At 38.5% G+C, this 22,606-nt stretch overlaps 1 protein-coding gene across 1 annotated transcript in view; it reads left to right on the forward strand.

Annotated features, from left to right (window-relative positions):
• Positions 1–15,141, forward strand: part of SHOC2 (SHOC2, leucine rich repeat scaffold protein) — a 42,485-nt gene extending 27,344 nt beyond the window's left edge. The window contains exons 3-8 of the mRNA XM_026851382.1: positions 496–626; positions 4,151–4,339; positions 5,613–5,735; positions 7,836–7,973; positions 8,450–8,567; positions 10,491–15,141. Of these exons, the coding sequence (XP_026707183.1) occupies positions 496–626; positions 4,151–4,339; positions 5,613–5,735; positions 7,836–7,973; positions 8,450–8,567; positions 10,491–10,699 (908 nt within the window). The 3' untranslated portion in view covers positions 10,700–15,141. The remainder of the gene's footprint in view (positions 1–495; positions 627–4,150; positions 4,340–5,612; positions 5,736–7,835; positions 7,974–8,449; positions 8,568–10,490) is intronic.
• Positions 15,142–22,606: the final 7,465 nt, after the last annotated feature.

The following is a 22,606-nucleotide window of genomic DNA, read 5'->3' on the forward strand; positions in this document are numbered from 1 at the left end:
TTTTTTTTTTTAAAGACTTTGTTGCTTTTGGAGAATGGCTAACGGGTTTTTTTCCCTGTAGAGGAAATTGTTTTGCCAGGACCCTGAGCTGTGTGATGTATGCCCAGGTTCTGGTAATAGGAGTCATGGCATTGAATGATGCTATCTGTAATTCTAAATAGTCATTTTGGAGACATCTGGAAAATGATAAGAGTTTTTTGTTGGTAGAAAGGTCAGGATAGAAGGACTTCTACCATAGGACATATGCCTTGCTTGCTTAACGTATTATACAGTTTAAGAATAATCCTTAATATGCACAATCTACTTCTGCGTGGTTGACTTCAGCATTGGAAAGCATTGTATTCTGTGTATCTCCTGTTTAGGGATGATAGCTCCATTTCACCGTATGAAAAGTTTGAAGTGTAGAATGAGACAACAGAAGAATCTGAAGTCTAACATTGTTCTGTGCCTCTGTGTAAATCTAATGATATATTTATACCTGTTTTCTATCTGTAGGAAATCTCTCCAGTCTAAGTCGTCTTGGCCTGAGGTACAATAGGCTGTCAGCAATTCCGAAGTCTTTAGCAAAATGCAGTGAACTTGATGAACTGAACCTGGAGAACAACAACATTTCTACTTTACCAGAGGTGAGAGTTAGAGGAAGTGAATTGGGGAGGAAATTGGTGTTTTGTAGTGAGATTAGAACATGTGGAATTACTTAACTCTGAGGAATACTCTTTGTTTTAATTTACATGTGTGTAATGTGAAATATTGCAATTCTGTACAGATTAGGTATATCTAACTAATACAGAAGAACTGATGTCATACAACTTTAATCAAAAGTGGGAGCAATACATGTGATTGTATTTGCAGTCTGATCTCTTTAGAAAACTTAAAATAAGGAGTACAGGTTCCCACCATTCAAGCTAGAGAAGTATTTATCAGTGTTTCTGTTTCATGGAGGTGGGGAAGAAGTACAAGAATGAAAAATGGGATATCTCTTTCCCCATGTAATTGAGGCAAGAATGACCTTTAAGAGAGTGAGAGAGTAAAGCTTCTCACAACTACTTGACCACAGCATTCTCATTTTAATGTGGAAAAGTGTGCTGTTGACATCAATGTGATAGCTTCTGGCAACTCACTGACACTGCTTTCATCAGTTATGAAAAAAAAAAATTGTATCATTTTTCAGTTTTCAATGACTCTGAGGATCACAGGAGAAAGAGAAATCTGTTTTCTTGCTTTTCTTTTCATAGCTGCTGCACTTGATTATCTTAGCTGGGTCTCTCTTGCTTCAAACTTAGTGTGGGACCAAGGAACATGCCTGTAGTTAGAAGTTCTGGAGCCACCTTGTCATTCTTTTCAATTAATACATTCACTGAATGGAGTGCTTTGGTAGCTCTGGGGTGAAGAGGCAGAAGGTCCTAGTCCTCAGTGCATCAGTATTTGTGTACTCCTTCTCCAGAGTTGTCTGGAAACATGCTCCTGTGGACTCCCAGTTTCACAGTCCTGGATAGCTAGTTGGTTGCAGACCGTTTTTTAAATACAGCTTTGATGTCAGCAGACTTTGAAACCATTTACACTGCTGGGTTATACCTTTAAACCTTTTCATTTTTGTAATTTCTTGAGACTGTCAGGACAGCAGTGTGTGAGATGCTTGGCTACATACTGTATACTTTTGGTGCTAGTAAGCATTTAGAGAAAAATGTTTGACTTGAAACATTAGTGCCTGGGAAGAAAAGGCAGAAAAAAATCTCATGCAATTGATTCTTGTTTTGGATATTTCTTCCATTGCTTTAGAACATTTTGAGGTGAAGACTTCAGGACACAACATAGAGTTTATATTCTGTTCTGCTTTAATGATGGTCCAAAGTGCTTTCCTAAACTGTCATCCCTATTCCTTATGCTGTATACATTACTAGTATAAAATGAGTTAAAATGTTATCTAAAGAGGTATATAGGAAACTATACATAGAAGGAAATCAAAATGCATTTGGAGTTAGGCAAAGTATTCATAGTAACAAAGTGAAGTAGCTAACTCCTTCAGATAAATTTCTGAACTCAGCAATGATAGACTGAAAACAGATAATTTAATAAATGTTTGGGTAAAACTATTGTTGAAGAAAATACTACTGAGTGAAAGCCCCCAGGCTGCCTTTAAGATGAGAGCTGAGGTAGCCCACCCCACCCAGACATATTATAAAAGCAACTACAGTATAATTTTAAAAAGCTAATGTGAAGGATGATTACTTGCTTTAAAATATGTTCAGTCATAATCCGAAACTCTTTATGACTCTGCTGCCTTCTTCATGTATATTTGCCGACAATATTAACACTTAAGCTGCTACCTTGCAGGAGTGTATAGTTTATACTGTAATCTGTTTAAAGTAAAACATTCTGTGCTATAATACAAAGAACTGTATTTGTAGAAGAAACATAGCTGAAGCTGCTGACACAATGCCTAATAAATATTTTATCTTAAAAGGATGGGCTGGGAGAAGTCAGCACTGCCTCTCATAGATATAAGAGCATTTTTCCCTTTCTACTGCCAGAGCTTTCTTGCTTCTCTTCAAATGTGTTTAATTACTCTAGGCTATTAGAGTGTATTAGCTAACATATTTTTAATATTTTTTGTATGGAAGCAGACTTCAAAAATGTCTTTTTGAAATGCCAAAATCCATTTGAAGCAATAGAGCATGTTTGTAACAGAGCTCAGGGACTGTCTAACTCTGGGACAAAGAATAGCTGTTAAAGTGTAGCTAGAAGCAGTATTTCCTAATCAAAGATTATACTAGTTAATGATTAGGTTAGATTAATACTGATTTGAAGATCCAATATTTTATCTTTAGGGGGAAAATTGCTTCACTAATATTTGTTGAGATGCCCCCAGAATTGTATTTCAGTCCTTAAAGCTTTAGCCGTGACATGTAGACATGTCCCTATTTGATCCTGTTTTATTTACAATAATGTTAATAAACTATTTAGAAAAGTAGCCAAAGCTTTCCTGGTGGAACAGCAAAGCCATGTTCTTAAAGCTTTTACAGTGAATATAGCACTGGAATTGCAATCCAGAAATACTGACATTAGAAATGTGGTTGAAATCATTATCTTGTTACCGTTCATTCCTGATTGCAGATGTTGCATTATTTATGGTATGTAATACCACGCATAAATCTCCAGTTTCTGTAATACTTAAGCAAATAGGGCTGAATTCAAGTTGGCATAGTAATAAGCAAAGGTGACACTTCAGCAGTAATTTAGATCTCATTATTCATGCCAACAGTTCAGCAACGTGCTTGGCACGTAGCTAACAGATAAACTCTGAGATCTGCACTGCTGAGATTTTAGAATCTAATTAGATTGCGAAGTGGAATGAGACTCTGGATTCAGTGGGAAGCCACTGTTATTCAGTTTAACTCCAAGCTTCTTGCTTTTCATTCCTTAAAGGAGAAAAAACCAAAAAGGTGGAGTAGTAACTATTTAGGAATATTTTGAAAATGGGGAAAAAACCCTAGAATTTCCAAACCCTTCCCTTTCTGTTCTTTTTCTCTGTCCAGTCTGTTTATCTGAAACGGTTACAGCCTAAAAAGGAAACTTCTACCAGATGTGATCACAATATAGATTTTTATTAAATTAGTAAAGATTTGTACTGTAAGTATCAAATGCCTGTTTGCAGTTGATACTTCTTTGGGCCACACTCTCAACTGTGAGCAGGGGTCAGAACTGAGCGAGCTACAGTTGGGTGGCATCGGCCGGAGCCAGGGCCGCAGCTCCGGATGGACACGCTGCTGACTGCGCCTGCCAGCCGCTGCTGCCGTGACCTTCCGAGCTGCCCACGGTGTAGCCATGTGGTAATAAAAAAATTCCTTTTGGAGGAGAAGAGAGTTACAAAGCCACCTAAACTTGTGCTTTAAAATGCGATATCTTTGTTTTTTCTGTGTCTGGAAATATGTAAGGAGAAAGGAGTAAATAAGGTAAAGACTGATGACTCTGAGCAGAGGTTGTTGCTGATGGAAGTTTAACCAAATTTAACACTGGTTTATGTGTTTTGCAACACTTAAGGGGGTGAACTTGAGGGGGAAAAAACATTTCTAAGGAGACTCATGAGGGAAAAGAGATGTATTCAAATAAATCTGTCTTAAGTTCCTGGGTGGTTTTCTTCTCTCTACAGGGTCTTTTATCCAGCCTTGTCAAACTGACTAGTTTAACACTGGCCAGGAACTGCTTCCAGTCCTATCCCGTGGGTGGCCCGTCCCAGTTCTCCACAATCTACTCTCTCAATATGGAGCACAACCGCATCAATAAAATCCCCTTTGGAATTTTCTCTAGAGCTAAAGTATTAAGTAAGCTGAACATGAAGGTAAGGCACAGAAACATGCTACTGTGTGTAAAATCAATGAGGAGCACTGTTTGCTGCTCCATGAATTCTGGCAAACTTAATGATACAAGGAATGAATTTATCACGCTGAAGTGGACACTGCTGGTGTCACATATAGAAACAATTCTGCGTTAGTTTAAAAATGTACTATCAAGGTTATTACTTATTTGTCTTTATTTTTGTTAGTTAAGCTTTTGTCACATTTTCTCAAGTTTGAACAATGAAAATAAGAAAGTTGCTTGCAAAGTTCTTAAATATTCATGTGGGATGTGAACATATAGTGTAGCTTATTTCTTCCCCCCCCCCCTTACAGTTTAGATTATAAAGAAAATTATGTAAAATATATCTTTTGAATAGATTCTTTCAAAACCTAAGTTTGGAGACTTTTGGCAGTAGCTGTAGAGCACAAAAAAGAACCTGTAAGTCTGTGCTAGGTACACTTAAAGTGAAGAGAACTAGGGAAAAGAGAGTATGTTTTTCTATGAATGGGTTTGTGTCAAGTTCTTAAATTATTTAAAACAAAACTAATATTTGATCAGTATCTAGGCTCAGCTACTGTTTTAGAATATTTTTTGGCACAAATGGATTCTCAATTTGCATTAAGACCATTTTTTTAATCACATACCTGTTTGTAATTTTGCATGTTTACCAGGACTTTATATGACCTGGGGTGTTTTTAGATTTTGTGGTGTCTGGTCTAGATAAAATTTTGTAGCAGCATTTTGAGCAGTAAGATGTTCAGATTCATTTCAGATGCTTTCACTCTGAGCCATTAAGGTGTATTTCCTTTGTGTTGTGTTTGTTTTTTTTTCTTGTTCATTTTTTTTTGTGTGTGGTGGGCTTTTTTTTTTTTTTTAAGCAAACTCCATATATTTTTAGGATTCCAGTGTTGCTGATAGCATCTTTGTAAGTTATGGTGTGTTTTCTGTTCTTATTTTTTCCCCACATTCCATTGTACTCAGCGAAGAAGGTACAAAAAAATGTTTTAACTACTTGGACACATGAAATTTTAAGAATTTTTCCACTTCAGTTCATATTAGTAACACAGAGTCAATTCTATAACTCTAGGTTGGGATTGCTTATTAAGTCTGGAGGAATTTAAAAAATATGTGGCCAGTTATTTACATCTTATTCTTCCAATTTAATTATCAACTATTTTTATGAAGTATTTTGTAAGCAGTTTGTTTAATCTCTCAGATGCCTTGCCAACTCCTTGCAAGTGCAGACCCTAAATATTTGATATGTTAAATCACAGGACAATCAGCTGACCTCTCTCCCCTTGGACTTCGGGACTTGGACTAGTATGGTAGAACTGAACTTAGCGACTAATCAGCTCACAAAAATCCCTGAGGATGTATCTGGGCTTGTTTCTCTTGAGGTGAGAAAAGTATAAACAAAACAGCTAAGTGAATCCCTGCAAATAGGCATTTTCTACTTCAGGTTTAAGTAATATTATTTTTGGGTCAAATAAAGCCAAATATATATGTGTATGTATGCTGTTTAATGTGTTGCATCTGTTTATGGTTGTAGTCAACAGCTTTTTTGAATGTTGCTCTTTAGGCTCTAGATGAGTGTCTGCACAAAGGACTAACTACATATATATTTTTAACTATGTAGTTCTAATTTTTCTCAAGAGAAAGTTAGTGTTATAAATGCAATGGCACTGAACTCAGTTGATTCCTGGAGAGACCAGTATGGAAACAGCAGGGATCAGAAAAATGTAATTAAATGGTCTACAGCCAGAAGTGGCTTCAATGTAGTGCTGTGAACCTTGTAGGCAACCACGTGGGAATTCTCAGCCTTTTAGCAGGAAGAACTTGTAGGTTGAAACTGTGAACTAATCCTGATGTGTGCCCTATTCCCAAGGTACCATCAGCAGAGACAAACTTAATTGCCTTGGAGGGACGTAAAGGTAGAGGTGCTTGTCCGGGCAGTTGAGGGGACTTCGTAGCCTTTGTGAAGTTGCTGGGAAAAATCTGTTAAAGTAAAACAGCAAATGGCATATTTGAAATTGCAAGTTTTCCGCGTGACTGCTGTTCTGAATTATTAATAATTCCTGTAGTTTGGGGCAGAATTGTATGTCGGGGTAATAGCTATTTAGTGGTCTGGTTCCCTTTAAGTTAAGGCTGTGATTGATGTGATTGGGAAGTTAGTAACCTCCAACAGCTGGATTTGCTGGTGGTCTGCTGGCTGCCAAAGCTGGAGAGCTGCATGGTCGGCAAACCTCGTAGCACTGTTTTTCTCTGTAATTAAAGATTCAAATACAAAGAACTATTTGGGCAGTGTTTATATAAAAGTGAAGGTTCCCACAGTAGTGCTAAGTCAGCTGCCTTGCATGTAGCTAATATTTTCTGTTCCTGCCTTTGTTTCTTGATACGCAATTAAAACATTGCTATTCTTACCATTCTGCATATATCGTAGCGCATAAAGGAGGGCCACCAAAATACTTCTTGTGCTAATGCTAAGACTTTGGCTTTTATTAGTTTTGATTTTCACTTTGATTTTAGCCTTGCTTTCTATCCTGTTCCTGCCTTTGGTGTTCCCACATTACATGAAGCTAGTGAGAGTTGGGATTGGTAGAAGCCAGGCATTTGCAACCTTGGCTGGCTTGGCTTAGGGGGTTCTGTGTGGCTAGGATGAAGGTCCACACTGGCTGCTCTTCCACATCCTTGTATTTCGGTGTGCCTTGTTAAATAACTAGTTAATAGCACTGTTTAATCAGTAATTAATTACCTTACTACTCACTGTGTTGTTATGAGGCTTGATTACTTCTAAGGACTGCAAGAAAAATGGTATGCTAGTGTAACGCTGTTAACTTCCTTGTGGTATAATGAATAACTCTGTTAACTGACATTGCAAATAAGGATATATTTCTTGAATCTAGAGTATTTATTAGAAAGGTGGAGAAAACCAAGAGGATAACACTGTAATAGGGACAGGTGTTTGATAGGAGACCATTTTGGAAAGCCAGGGGATACCTGTGCAGTGTTCTGCTTAGGTGCACTGCTCTGTATGTTTACTTGCTGCTGCTCCTAACCAAAGGGACACTGGGAGAAGAGGAAGTATTACGCTTTTTAAAGAGGACTTGGCAAGCACAGCAAATAATATAAAATGTGGTTATGAGATAGCTATCTGGAAGCGTAACAAAATGATAGGGAAGTCCAGGAAGAAATTGGTTTTCTTTGGTCATTTGAAGAAATAGGGTGTTCTTTGGTTTTACTTTGCATTTATTACTATGTAAAACAACATTTGACAGAATTCTGTCATAAATCGATGTATTTGTATCATTAGTCTTAAAAAAATTATGTTAATCACTGATTTACCTTCTTCTAATCTTTTCAGTTTGCTTCCATAATTTAAATGTAGGCTAATCTTGGACTTCATTACTTGAAAATATAAAGAGATCCTGTCTTAATTTGTTATTTACTTACTGTGTTGCTGAAATTCTGTGTGTTTGGTTGTTTTGTCTTTTTTTTAGGTTCTTATCTTGTCAAACAATCTCCTAAAGAAACTTCCGCATGGAATTGGAAATCTACGGAAACTCCGAGAGTTAGATCTAGAGGAAAACAAACTGGAATCCTTGCCAAATGAAATAGCTTACCTCAAGGATCTGCAGGTGAAACAATAATTAGCCAAGATAAACATCTTACATCTTACATCCTTTTTTTACACCATACTGATTTAATTACAGCTAGTTTGATGAGGGAAATTATTTGGGACTGGACATAGAACCAAAAGTTAAGAATCTTGTGTGACTTCATCGAGTCTGTCCCCACTAATTCTTTCCCAGATTTATCAGTTAATATTGAACAAACAAATTTTGATAAGTTTAACTGTTGTACCATGAGTACTACTGAACAAGTCATGTTCATGAAAGCTTTTATATTTAGGCATGTGTTTTACTATGCACTATTTTACTTTTACATTTAGTGGTGCTTAGTAGAGGTCTGAAATGTTGAAGGGTAGAAAATGCTTTGTTCAAATGCTGGAGATTAAAGCCCATCACTTTATCAGCTATATATCTTGTTTCTTGCGGTCATTTGAAGCAAAAGTAATTAACTTAATTTCTAAAAATGTGTTTTTCACCTTTAGAAATTGGTTCTGACTAATAATCAGTTGAGCACCCTTCCCAGAGGCATTGGTCACCTTACCAATCTGACTCACCTTGGGCTTGGAGAGAATCTTCTCACACACCTTCCTGAGGAAATTGGTAAGATTCCATTCTCTGGTTTTATGCAGTATGCCTGAGCCAAAGCAGTTACTGACACATTAGATAGGCATCTACTGTGCTTGTAAGTAGAGGCCACAAAATTCACTTGAAACTTCTAGATATACACAACCTGATGTGAAGCATGGGCCACAGGAGCAGCTCTATAGTGTATGATCTTTATCTTGCTGAACTGTAGTGAAATCAGCAGTCTAGCTTTTTTTTAGTTCTTCTGCAGAAAGCTGCTGAACGCACATTATCTTGGATTGGTGAGATTCCTTTTCTCTCTAAATTCTCCCACAATTTGCATATTATCAATCACTCAACTTTATAAACCTGTTCTTGGAAAAAGAAAGGAAACACACTAGTCCTACTGTAATTCCATGGTTTAGACAAAAACCTTGTGTAAGGTGTAGACAGCTAAAGCAAATGTTTCTGCTGATAGACCCTCTGCACATACTTCTGTTCATAGATCATCATATTGTTTTTCACCTTAATGAGGTAAGAAAAGGAAGAAATCTACAGAGAGAAAGGGAGGATAAGAATTATTGAGATATTCAGAGTAAGTGGGGTTCAGAGCATCTGAAACTCAGAGCCCAGGTTTCTTTTATATTTGATCACAAGCATATATGTCCAGAGCATGATTCTGAGCACTTACTATCTTAAAGTTAGAGCTTATTATGGAGGAAAAAAAAATGATGGGACAAGCTGCACAAAGAAAAATGTAGTCAGAAACAGTGATGTGCAGATGGGGAGGGCATAGTGTGTCACTCCCAGCATCTTTAGTGAAGAGCCATTACAGCTTCTGCTCATATTGTATGTGCCTCAGTGTGAGAAGGGCCTGAAACAATCCAAGTCTGGAGCTTTGTAATTTAGTTCATAAGTTAGTGGAGAGAGTTTGGATGGTGTGGAAGCCAGCTGTGGAATTAAAATCAGTAAGCACACTTGAAGTACTATTGTAGGAATACAATTTAGTTATTAAAGCTGATTGTCTTAACAGATTAGAGAGTACTTAACTATTTTCAGATGTGGCAGCTTCACCAGTCATGCTATCAACTATTTCTCATTATTTCTTCTATAGCCTTTCATTTTTGTTGGTTTTCCGTGCCTTGAGGCCTGGCTACTACTTTCTTTTGTGAAAGATTAAATAGGTTATAGGAGATTTTTATGGTATGTAAGATTGGAAAATGGATATTGTTTTGAGGAGGACTTGTATGTTTGGAGTGTATTTCAAAGATATGGATTAATTTTGATATTTGATTGTTGTGGAGGAATAGAGGTCTTAAGAAGAAATTACTCTGTTTTCGAGCTTCTAGTTAATTATATTGCAGTATCTGTAGTAGAGGCAAGTTATAAAATTTGAATTTAGGAAAATTATTTCACACAGGTTTGTTCCATTTAATAAATTCACTGCTGTGCAAAGATCTCTCCTGCTTTCTTCCTGGGGTGCATTACAGTTACAGCTTCAGGTCCTTAATATACGGGTTCTAATTACATGAAAGGTACAGCATAGATATTTTCAAAGAGATAATAGATATTGTATAGTATAGATATTGTATAGTATAAATTTTTTCTAGGCTCTTCTAACTAGATAGATATTCAATGTTGCCCGCAATTACAAAGCACTTGGCTGAACAGTTACGATGAAGTCCCTCTCAGTTCTCTTATTCAGTGTATTCTCAGTTCAGTTGTTATCTAAAGGAGATGTAGTAATGGATATTTTTACAGGGAAGCTAAAGCTTGGTTCTTGCTTAGGTACAAGTGAACAGAAAACTTGCTGTGCTTGAAAACGGGAATTTGGATGAGTCACTGTCTCAAGATTCTATATAGTAAAGAATCTTCAGATGGATTTAAAGCTTCTGTCTAAAAGTTATAAACTGCATGAATGAAAAAAAATACTATGTTGTATTGTTTTATTTTAACCAGGTACACTGGAGAATCTGGAAGAACTGTATTTGAATGACAACCCCAATCTGCACAGCCTTCCCTTTGAGCTGGCTCTTTGCAGCAAACTGTCAATAATGAGTATTGAGAACTGCCCGCTCAGCCACCTCCCACCTCAGATTGTTGCAGGAGGACCCTCCTTCATCATTCAGTTCCTAAAAATGCAGGGACCATATCGTGCCATGGTCTGATGCTAATCGGATTGTCCAATACACTGTACAAAATACAAACTGCATTAATGTTGTAATTGTCTGTATATGTATATATAATATAATATATGAGGTTTATATTATATTATATATATATATAAATATATAAATAATATAAAAAGGCAAATTTAAGACTGCATTATGTGTTTCTGCTAATAGAGGAATCATAGCCATTTAGATTTTTTTTTTATTCTGTAAAAATGCTTGTCTAAGTTTTCTTTGCTGAATTTGATGGAAGTTGTCTGAATAATCTGGAAATGCCAGTTCATTTTAAGCAATTGCCAATGAACTCAAAGTTTAAATTTAAGGGACAAAAATAGTTTTGCTTAGATTTACTTTCATTTAAGAGAAATGTATAACCTTTATATAATGAACTTTTCTGTTTTCCTCCCTTTTTTTTTTTTTTTTTTTTTTTTTTTTTTTTTTGAAAGGGTCATGTGTCCTGAGGTTGGGATTTTCTTTTAACTTATTTTGAGATTTGAAGCAAATGGTGTTTTTATATTGTTTACAGTCAGAGTAAATCACTGGATTTTGTTTTATTCTGATTTGCTCTGTTTTAATCAATTATATCTAGAATTTATATGCCTCTGCTGATGAATTTTTATCAACCGGTTTGTATACTAAAAACATACACTCATCAGAACAACTGGCAGGTGAAGAGGATGCAGTCAAAACAAAAGAAAAAGAAAAGAAAAAAAGAAAAAAAAAAGAGCTTGAATTCCTTTAAGTCTTGCTTCCTGAGTTATCAGTTGCAGGCATAACATATCTGAACTGAGCCTTTTGCGGTTGGTCTTTTCTAGCACAAGTAAACCTTTTCAGATTGGTAAAAATGTTGAGTATACTCAGTGAAGAGCGGTTTTCATTTTGTGAAGTAATGAGTCCATGAGGTCTAACAGTACAGTTAAGTGGCAAGGAAATAATATATATGTACATTTTTATTACAATGTTGAGTCATAAACTACAACAGGCAATTTTAAGGATTCCTTATAGTCCTTGTACAATAAATGAATGTGTCTTACTTTTAAACACTGCAATATATGTAAGTTTTAAGGTTGGTTAACAATGTACTATGGTTTTATATCTTGACTTGCCTTGTACCTCCTTCCATTATGGAACTTCTGTGTCCAAGCACAATATCTTCACACTGTGCTGTTTTGCTGCTGAACTAAATGCACTTTTCCCCACAGCTGGGGCACTTGCTTCAAAATATTCAGTTCAGTATCTTGAGTATTCTTTTTTAACTTCATCCTATCTGTTTCAGTATTAAACCGATCTATTAAAAAAGAGGCACCTTTTTCATTTGTGCATAGCTGTTGGTAGCTCAAGAAAACGCTGTAAGTAGAGGACATTCAGTTTTATCATGACTTTCTTGGTTTAAAAGGCAGAAGATGCTTCAGGGAGATTTACACTATTGCTGCACTTGTAGGGCCAGTTGTCCTTTTTCGGGAGGGTAGGAGCTCGAGGTGGTTGCATTCCATGGTTACTCAAGCACTGTCCAGTTTATACTCATTGGAATTGCTGCTGGGGTAGTGTGACATAAGAGGAGTGTACCTTTTGAACAAAATCAAATCAGCCAATGCCATGGGATATCTATTTCACATGCAGAAGTCTGGGGAATATTATTTCTGGCTTTCAGGCATGCTTACTTAGACATATTGCCTTGATCTATTTGCATTCTGTTTTGTTGTACGTCTTTTCGTTAACAAGGAGTAAGTTTAAATGGAAGGCAGGTGGAGATATAAAACCTTAGAGGGCTTAAACATGCTGTAAAACTATTGTAGATGTCACTGGATTTTGCTAAGTAATGTTCTGTTCTTTCTCACACACCCTGTCTCTGTTTCCCCCCTCTTTTTTTTTTTTTTTTTTTTTTTTTAATTTTTACATCTACTGTAGCTTTTCAGTTTAGACTTTAGTTTATAAAAGACTAGTTCCTTACAGTTCTGCCTGAAGTTAATCTTTCTCAGCATTAAGGTGTTAAAATACGAGGATGCTGAAATGCTTAGTATCAAGACTCTAATCTAACTTCTGAATATACTGCTAAATCTGTATTTGTGCCCTCAGGTCACTAGGGAAAACTGGTTTGATTAATATGGTTCCTTAAAACAAAAGTGGCGACCCCTTGTGTTTTCAAGCATCTTGGTCTCATTCCCTGTCTGCTCCTCAATCCCCTTTTTATGAGTCGAAGGGATTGAATTTGTTCAGTTTGTAAATATGTTGATTATTCACCTTGTTAAGGTACATGGTTAATGACTGTATGATTGGAGCTGACCCTCTTTCACATAAATTCTTGTGGAGAAGTTGGCTACCAAACTAGTGCTCATTACACTCGCTTAAAAACAAACTACTCTTTTCATTACACTCATAGGAATAAATAAAGCTATGTTTTAATTCATTACTATATTAAAAACAGGATATTTTTTCAAACTATCTTTGTACTAGTATGGTTGTTGCAATGCCAGATAATCCTGAGCCCTGTTTTAGGAGCTTAATTTTATACATTCTGAGGTGAACGCTTATTTTTTCAGTGTCTCGAGAGATTTGAATAAAATCAGTGCAAGAGAAGTTCTGGTACAGGAGAAATCAACTCAGAAGACTTTGAAAAGTTCTTTATAATTATTCAAAAGTTTAAGTATTAAATGTGTGGCATGGTTTGGGAACGGGTGCATATAAATCCATGTAAGTACATTTATATCCAAATCTGTACACAGATCCATATAAGTCCATCTGTTTTGATCAGTCAAAACAGCCTTACATCCTGACCATAAGACTTTTGCATTTCCCAGGATGCTGGATTGTTAACTGGTGCAGTTTCTAAATTGTATTTAATGCCTGATGACATTCAACTGGACACATGCTTTTACATATTTAAGAATTTTGTTTGGCCTAATCAATTAAAGTATGAATAGAAAGAACTTCATCCTGACAAGTGTATGTATAATACATACATATATCTGTGTGTATCTATGTATGTATGAAAGTATAGACAAGGTGGATAAATTAATTCTTTATGGCATCTTTGAAAACAAGATGGAGAAACAGGTGATTCCCAGATACTTGTATTAAATATTTATTCCCCTTGCCATACTGGGGGAGATAATTTAAAAGGGTTATTGAAAAGTGTGACAATCTTTATTTTGAGTGCAAATCATGACCTTGAATGCTTGCCCATAGATAAAATACAATTTTGTATGTGTCTGTGCCTATGTACATAAGAATCTGTACATATACACATGCCCTGTAAAGACACTATCCTGAATCATGTTTTGATTTAACAAGCTAAATTACTGTACTATAGACTATATAGTATTATGGAAGTCTGGTAAGGTGTAAAGCAGATTAGTGATTTGTTAAATAATGAAAAGAAGGAAAAATTGCCATTGTGACTCGTGGTCACATACTGCATTTAAATTATACACTAGAAAGGTGTTTGGTAATTCTCTGCAAAAATGTTTTCTTTTAGTGTAAACCCATTAAAGTTCTGTCTCTGGCTGACCAGTATTTTAAGTTCATCACCAGAGTTGCCTAGTATAAATGCAGTGGAAATTCTGCTTTAAAGCTGGGTCACATGTTTGTGTAAGTGGCACTTTTCTGTTTGCCAGATGCTACTAGGAACTTTTAAATTCATACACCCTTTTTAGAAAGAGATTTGGGTTTTAGAATATTTGCTTCAGTGCCTCTCTTGGATTTAGGGCAGTTATGTCCATCTTTTGCTAATGTTGTGTGAGAAAGTGCATGTTCAGACTTCTTGAAGGTTGTGTTTGCTCATGTACATGATTTAGTAAATTAGAACTCAAACTGTCTAGCTGGTTAGCACTTAAACCCATTGTGTCACCTGGAATTCAAGTATCATCTTTAATCCCGAGTGTTTGAAAAAATTACTTTTATCTAACAATTAGAAATCTTTGAGAGGTTATTTTTTTCCTTTTTTTGGGTTTGTTTGTTTGTTTTGTTTTAAATCCTGCACTAAATTAGGTTTCTGAGTCAATACAAACCCATATCAGGATAGTCTTCTTATCTGGATGCAACTAAGAATTTTCCCACAGTCAGTATCACACCTCGGTTGTATCAAATCAGCATGCCAGAATAGCTTCTAATTAGAAATTAGAAATGTGCAGTTGGCAGTAATTTGCACAACACAAACTTCAAGGCACAGTAAGGACAATTACAAACAAACGATAGTATCTGCAAATGGATTTTGGTTTTATGTTAGCAAAGATCAGAAAATGATGTTTATTATTCTCATGTTTAGGTCTTAACCAGGACTGCACAGGACTTTTGCTGTGGAAAATACCAGACCACACTAATTTTGTGGTTAAAAGCTAAACAAGAGTGTAAACAGTCTACAAAAATGTACTTTTAATCTGAATTATTGTAATGTTGATTGTTATGTCTATATAAAAGATTGCCTTGCTTTTTTTATAAGAGTCATTCTGTATCAATGCATTCATTATAAATAGTATATTTGTAAATAAGCTGCCACTGAGTTTCAAAATCTTTTTGAAAGATTTCTAGTATTTCTAGTCTAACATTAACTTGGATGTAAACTGTACTTTTGCAGTGCCCCAGATTATCAAGAACTGCTTTCTCATTACATACTCATCAGTATTCAAAAGACCTCAGGTAAAATATAGATTTTTTTCGTATAGAGCAATTACAGGAAACTTCAAAAGTTGCATGACTGCTTTACTCAGTCATGTAGATTGGACACCTTTTATAAACCAAATGCTGGTAAAATCTTTTACTTTATTTTGTTATAGTACAGTAGGACATATAGTAAAAAAACACCCACCTTTCTTTCTGAAAAGGGAAATAAGTCTTGGGTTTTAGTGCAAAATGCATTTCAACAACAACAAAATTAGAGCAGGTATGGAGTTCTGGTGCCTAAAAGACGCCAGCATTTAAACTTCTGGTTTAATAAAAAACAATATTGCCAAGCTGACATGATACAGCTCTAAACTGATGTCTCTTAACTCTGTAAAGCCCATTACAATAGACGCTGTTTCAAGAAGGTCATGCATGCATTATGTCCTACAAGCGGAAAAAAAAGCTAGTATCATTTGAAGTCAGAATAGAAAGGCCTCAGCAGTTTGAATACAATGATGACGAGGAGGGCACCATTGTGCTTGCTAAAGCCGATCGCTTTGAAAAACTGGAACGGGTTCTCATAGTGTGCTGCAGTCACTTGTGCAATAATCAGAGTACCTTTGTCCTTACATCAGATCTCTGCTCCTTAAAATCAGGAGAGGGTCTGATTAAACTGCATACAGGTCTGTCTTCGAGTGGAGTTGATCCCTGTTACTGTAAGTGATCCAGCAATCTGAAAACAAGCTACGGAAGTGGCCAGTCCCATCACAAGAGTGGATGTCCCATGCCATGGTCTTGGACCATGTACCGTCCCTCCCCCGTCCCACAGGGCTGAGTGGTGGATGTGTATGGAACGTAACAGGGATGTGCAGTTCCTCTGGCATACTCCTCCAGACCTTGCCAGCCAGAGTTTGAAGGGCTTGCGAAAAGGAAACAGCATCTGTATTGCTGCATTTAATAGCCTTTGATAGATTAGGCAAATTCACAGAAGAAAGTGCTTGCTTTTTTTTTTCTTGTTCTTTTTTTTTTTTTTTTTTTTTTGTATTTCTGGCTTCTGCAATATCCTGTGTCTAATAATTCTACAATCTAATTATGTGCTGGGTGAAAAAGTACTTCCTTTTGTTTGTTTTGAACCACACCACCTTATTTCATTTGGTGACTCCTAGTTTTTATATTCTGAGAAATTTATGAACAGTCTTTTTCCTGTTCATCTGCTTTTTACTACACTTGAGGGTTTGTTTTTCATCAATGGTAGGGATTTTTTTTCTCCAAGTCATAGAGTTCTAGTTTTCTAGCTTCTCTTCAAACAAAACCTCTCCCATTCTGCAATGTCTTGCTGCCTTTCTCCATAGTTTTCTAGTCCCAACTCTGAATCTTTTTCCTAATTCATGGCCTTTAGCAGACTGTTTTGTTCTTTGTGTACTTCTAGTTTGTGAAATAAAAGTACAGCTGTGTTGTGAAAATTAAAGTTGAGTGGGCGATAAAGTTTAGTGCTAAACTCCAGTGGGGAATAATCCCACTAGGCAATGATCAGATTGAGGTTTAGACATCAGAGGCGAGCCACCCACTGCAGTAATGAATCGTTTCCTCTGATTAGCTATAACTGACTTTCTTCATCTCTTGCAACTAGGTATGAGAAATAAAATTAGTATTAAATTTTCCATTTTATGCTGATTTAAATATATAATAGGATTTAAGATACTCTTCATGCTGATAAGAGTGCATAGTTTTGGAAGATGTGACTTTTGAATATTTCAGATGTCCTTTTTAAACTGTCAAGGTTCAACATTTTCTGAAAATACTGGGAAATTTCTAATGTTACTCTTTCTTTGGAAGAGAAGTTGAAGACCAGCAGTGCACCAGTTGGGTTTTATTTTCCTCCTTGAAGCCTTTGCAGAAAGCAAGCTATGTAAGAAATACCCATAGTTTTTTGTTTGTTTGTTGTTGGGTTTTGTTTTCTTGGGTTTTTTTTTTTTTTTTTTTTTTTTTAAAAAAAGGCAATTTCTTCCAGCCCCAGTAGCATCCTGCTGATAATTTCTGTCAGCCAGACAGTGCTGCTGGGCAGCCACTGCGACTGGTGGGATCTTGCTACTCAGGACCCCTTTCTGTTCAAATGATTGAAGTGAGCACCCGCAGATGAGCCCGGCCTGAGAAGATCCATGCATTGTGACTCTAATTGAGTGAAAAGTGAAGAAAATGTCTTGTTTCTGGCACCCTATGTCCTAAAGGCTTTATTAAAGGCCTCAGAAATGTACAGATGGCATCCTGTGTGACACTGGTGAGACAGATTACTTGTTTGTGTAATTAATCCAGCCTAAATACTTCAGGATACCATCTTCCAATGCTGCTCTCCAGCGACAGGTCCTACTTTCCTCTGGTAGGAAGTTGTGGATTTAGATACCTACTGTATGTTGAAGTGTTTAGTGTGCAAATACTGTATAAAATTTGGATGTTGGGCAGCTTTATAGAGTGTAGCTGGTGCTTTGAACTGTATGTGGTGGAAACGGTGAAAAAAAAAAAAAAAGGTGTTAAAGGGCTGGAGATGGTTAGCTTTGATACAACTAGAAGAGACTGAGTGCCTTGAAAGCGAATTTATTTTGTTTTTGCAATCCATCTCAGTCAAATAAAATACATCATCTCTTCGTACAAGCCTTGCCTCACTTAGGATTGTAAGAGTGGGAGATAATTTGATTACCAAGATCAAATGATGATGTTTTAGAGGAGGAGCCATCTGGAGTGTTTGAGTGAGCAGCTGGCAGCCTGGGCTGCACAGTTAATGATCTGACTGTATGCCTTGCGACTATTTTTTTCCACTGCAAAACCTTTTAAGAGTCTTTAGAGATCAATCTACCCCACTGCCTCTGAGTAAGATGCTATCTGCAAAATTGCACACAAGTGTTCCCTTTTAAAAGCTCTTTCCACAACAGCCTTTTTTTCCTTTCTATTGGTAAAGTATTTCTTTGTTAAGACTCATAATCAATTTGCTGTAGTTTGGTAGTTGCTTTGCTTGACCTAGTAGTAACTGGTTTGCTTTTTGTCCTGCATGATTACAACTGTGCTGCCTGAAGTGATTTCCAAAATTCATGTGAACAGTTATAATGGAAATATATTTTTCCATGAAAATCTTAAAACGGTATTTGAAAGCAGCCATGGTAAGAATGACACAGTAAAACTCTTCTGTCTCTATGACCCAAGTTTTTTGGATGCTCTTCAGCTTTTTTAGTCCTTGCTGAGTATATTAACTGAGCGGGAAGTTACAACTGAGGAGTCTGAAATCATCTATCCTTGCCAGCATAGCAGAGGGCAACAAATTCAGCTAGATAAGGAGCTGCTGGTCAGCGAGGCAGCTCTGATATCAGGCTTTTGAATCTTTTCCGAGTACTTCTTGGGCATTTCCAGCTTCCCAAAAAGCCTCATCAGACAGCACCATATGGTTCTGGTGGAGGGGACCAGAAGGGATTCCCAGCAGCGCCAGCAAGTCAGATGTTTGCCTGGACAGGGTGAAAGACACTGAGGGAGATTCCCTAAAAGCAAGTTGTGTGAAGTGGTAAGTGGGTTCCCTGTGTCCAGCATGTCCTGGTTGGTGCTGTTGGTAGCCCACCCCTAGCTCCAGGGACTGGGACGGGGCGTGAAGCAGGAGAGAGCGGAGCCAAGATTGGTCCAGTCTGTGGCTCCACCAGATGGACGGTCCTGGAGCCAAGCCACCAATTCTTGAGAAGAAGCTTTTGAAATTTGAGGAGGGCTGATGTCATGTTAAAACAGAACCATATTTGGAAGTAGCAGAATCCTCCATGAGAAGGATGGTCTTCTCCAGCAGTGCCTGTTTTGTTGTTTTTTTTTTTTTTTACTGTGAGCTTTTGCAGTGTCATATATGATCTCATCCTCTCAGCTTGTGCTCTTACCTCGCGTGTCTCCTACTTCAGATTTCCCTCTTTTTGGAAACAGCTTGTTATCTCACTCTGGTGCTTCCCACACTGTGCTGAGCTGCAGTAAGTGGAGAAGAGTAGGGAGTGCAAAAACATGATGTATCGAGACCAGTGGCTTTCGATCCATATACCTGTTGGTGCATCCATTTTCTCTTCTGAACTTGCTTTTTATCGGTTACAAGCCCCTTTTCTCTAGCTCTGTTCCAGAATGGAGACACCAGGAGTAAAACAGTATTTGGGAACAGATGGCTGGGAGAGGGAAATATGAAAGATGGATCTGCTACACATGGCACAGCTGTGCATTGCTCTACAGCCTCTCTGTTGGCTCCTTGGATACTTGGTTTATAGAGCCCAGACAGGTTTTTACATGGTGTCTCAGAGCCCCTCTGAAGGGTTTTGATGTCTGAGCACTTACCAGATAAAAGATTTGGCTTGGGTTATATGTCAAGACTTGGATAGGAATGAATTTTGATTAAATGACAATACTGTGGCCAATTTTTTCTTCAAACCATTTAGGAATAAGGATGAATGTCTTCATTTTTGAAGTGACATGGAGCACTTACCTGTCTGTAAAGAGTTCTGAAGTGTGTAATGCTTAATAATACTTATCACTTTTGCTTTAGGAAAACCCACATGCTCCCGCAATTAAATTTAGTGAAATATTAATGAGAAAATTACATTCTCATTTCATGCAGTTATTTAATTCCCCCAAAATGTTTTAAAAAATTTAGATTTTCTCAAGATATTTAAAGTTGCCACGATAGAGCTTTTTACCACTCTTGTCTCTAGCTCTGCTTAAGGAAAACTGCGATTGGATTGTACTGAGGAATCTGTTGTGATCTTCAGTGACTTCAACTTCAGAAGACTTTGCTGGCCTGGTGAGGTGTTCCAGTGCTCAGAGACACTGGAACCCTCCTTGGTAGCACCTAAGCCTGGTTCCTGGCTGGCTGGGTGGTTGATCCTATACACATTGCCTGCTGGGTGGTGGGGCAGGTCTCCTCAACTAAACAGTTTTGAGGGACTGTCAGTTAAAGCCAGTTGCAATCTGCAGTGAACTGCCTTTCTGAGGATTTGGGAGATATTTTTAGCCTAGTTGAACCGAAAGGGTGCTGTTAAGCCTTGAAATTTCAGTTGTGCTGTTTTCCTCCTGATGTGTCTGATTGCACTGGGACTACGCCTCTGGTAACGCTTGGATGCTGTACAGCAATTTCCACTTCTTTACAGTTGTGACCCAGTGAATGGCTTGGCTCAACAAAGTGGAAAGAAGAGTTCAGGGCAGGTTCAATGCTCCCCATCTGTAGGGGACCTTAGTGTTTCTCACAAAGCTCACTTTCCCTTTCACTCCTCCTGCCGTTGCACTTAACTGGTGCTGACAGGCTGAATATCAGAACTGTATGTGAAATGGTAGAGATTTCTCCTTTCCCTCCCCCTAGCCGTAGCTCCTGTAGGTTGCTCTCGGAGTGGCAGAGGGTGTTAAAGGCATCAAGCCTTGTGAGGATGGCAGTAGCATCCTGTGCAGATGAGAGCACTGCCCTGCAGTATCCTTCATCTGAGTGCAAAGACAAAACTCTGTCACAAGAATTTGCTGGCATTGCTTTGCGCAGGGTGGAAAATGACTTAACGAGAAAAAAAGGAGGAGAGTTTTGTTTGTAGCAGCAGAGATTAATGCTTGTTTGTATGTGCTTAGTTTTCTGTGACACTTCAAGGAACAACATGGATTATTTTGTTCTTTAATTTTCTGTGGCAGGAATTTCCCTTGCTACCTAGGATGTTTCCAGGAAAAAGGAAAATCTGAGTTGATAAAGCACAAGTGGAGAGATGTATTATAGCTCTTCTCTCAGCATCTAGTATATCAGCCTGCCTTCTCTAAGTGCTTTGTCCTGATTACACATTACCACGCTCGGTATAGTATTCCTAGATAGAATAAATGTTTCCTGGGGAGAGGGCTATTTTGTATTGCTGAAAAGCAACTGATGGTGCTGAATAAGCAAATAAATCAAAAGCTGGTGTTTGAACTTAATTTGAGCCTCTTGGGGGGAGGGGAAAAAACGTTGTACCTTGCGCTCTGCATAGGGATAATTGTATTGTAGGCAACAAGGGAATGAGCACAGTAACGATGATGGATTTCCCTGTGTGGCATGTTGCATGCAGGATCTGCAAACCACCACGAGGATGGAAACCCTGGCTCTGGGGGGAAGAACCCCCCCTCCTGTGCCTGCCAGATGATGAACCTCTCTATTTGCTTTCCGCTGGCCTGGCTATCGTCACGCAGCCCAGGAAGGTGTTGGACTGTCCGCCAGCTGGAGTTCAAAGGCGGGGCAGCCCCTGGCCCTGCCGAGAGGGCTGCACCCGCTCTGCGACCTCTCCTCTCCGGGAAGCCCCCCGCAGAGGCAGGTTCCCTGTTCCTTCCCTCCCATGGAGCAGATTCACCTGCAAACATTTCTGCCGTGTCCAAGTGGGTGGATCATGGCCGGGGTGTGGGAAGGGGGCCTGGCCTTGTGGGAAATCTCCCCTTCTGCTTGGTCTGATGGCGAAGGGGCAGCACAGGGAGAAAGCTGATGAAGGCAAGCTCTCCCCAGCACCCCGGGTGCTCGTCACACCCTGCTGAGTCCACAGTCAAGGTTTTTCCTTGAAAATATTTTTGTCCCTTTCCAACACCCTTCCTCCTCCAGCCACCACAGCACTGGCAAATGGCTCAGCTGAGGTGGGGAAGGAAAAGCATCCAGTCCAAAGGACTTTGCTTCCCCTGGCATCTTTTCCTGGGGGCTTACCTGAGCCTGTGCCTTTAGTTAAGCTGGGTTTTACCACTGGAGACCTGAGTTTGCCCTACCCAGTGCTCCTGTTCTGTCTTTGCTTACTGTCCCCCTGGGAACTGGAACTGGAGCTTCCCCAGGGTGAGCCAGGTGGTTTTGGGCAGAGGCTGGAGGGTGGGAGGTGGTTGCTTGTGCCTGGGGGGAGAAGCTACAGCAGTCTGTGGGTTACAGCTGGGTGAGGAGACAGCAGGGACAGTGGCAGGGAGTGGGCAGAGGGTCCTGAGATGGGAGTCCGCCTGTGCAGAGGAGTCTTTATACAGGGCCATGATTTAAGATGGGGATTTGCAGGGCTCTGGAAGCTGCCCTGTGTCCTCTGTGTCCCCAGCCCAGGTAGCTGTGGGGGTAACGGGGAGAAGCTGGTGCAAAGAGAGGTCTCCTTCCAGAGCCGGCTGTGGCTCCTGTATGGCTTCTAAGCGCTATTTGCTTTTGCCACTAGATGGTGAAATAAGTAACAAGGGAAAACACAGAAAGTCTTGCTGCGTTCTCCGGCGGCCTCACTCCCTATGAAACCCACACTGATGTGCTCTCCTTTCTGGTAACCCAGCTATTTCAGGCAAATATCCTCT

Source organism: Athene cunicularia (genome assembly GCF_003259725.1).
Source record: "Athene cunicularia isolate RWA chromosome 6 unlocalized genomic scaffold, athCun1 chr6_part1, whole genome shotgun sequence".
Classification (NCBI taxonomy): Eukaryota; Metazoa; Chordata; class Aves; order Strigiformes; family Strigidae; genus Athene; species Athene cunicularia.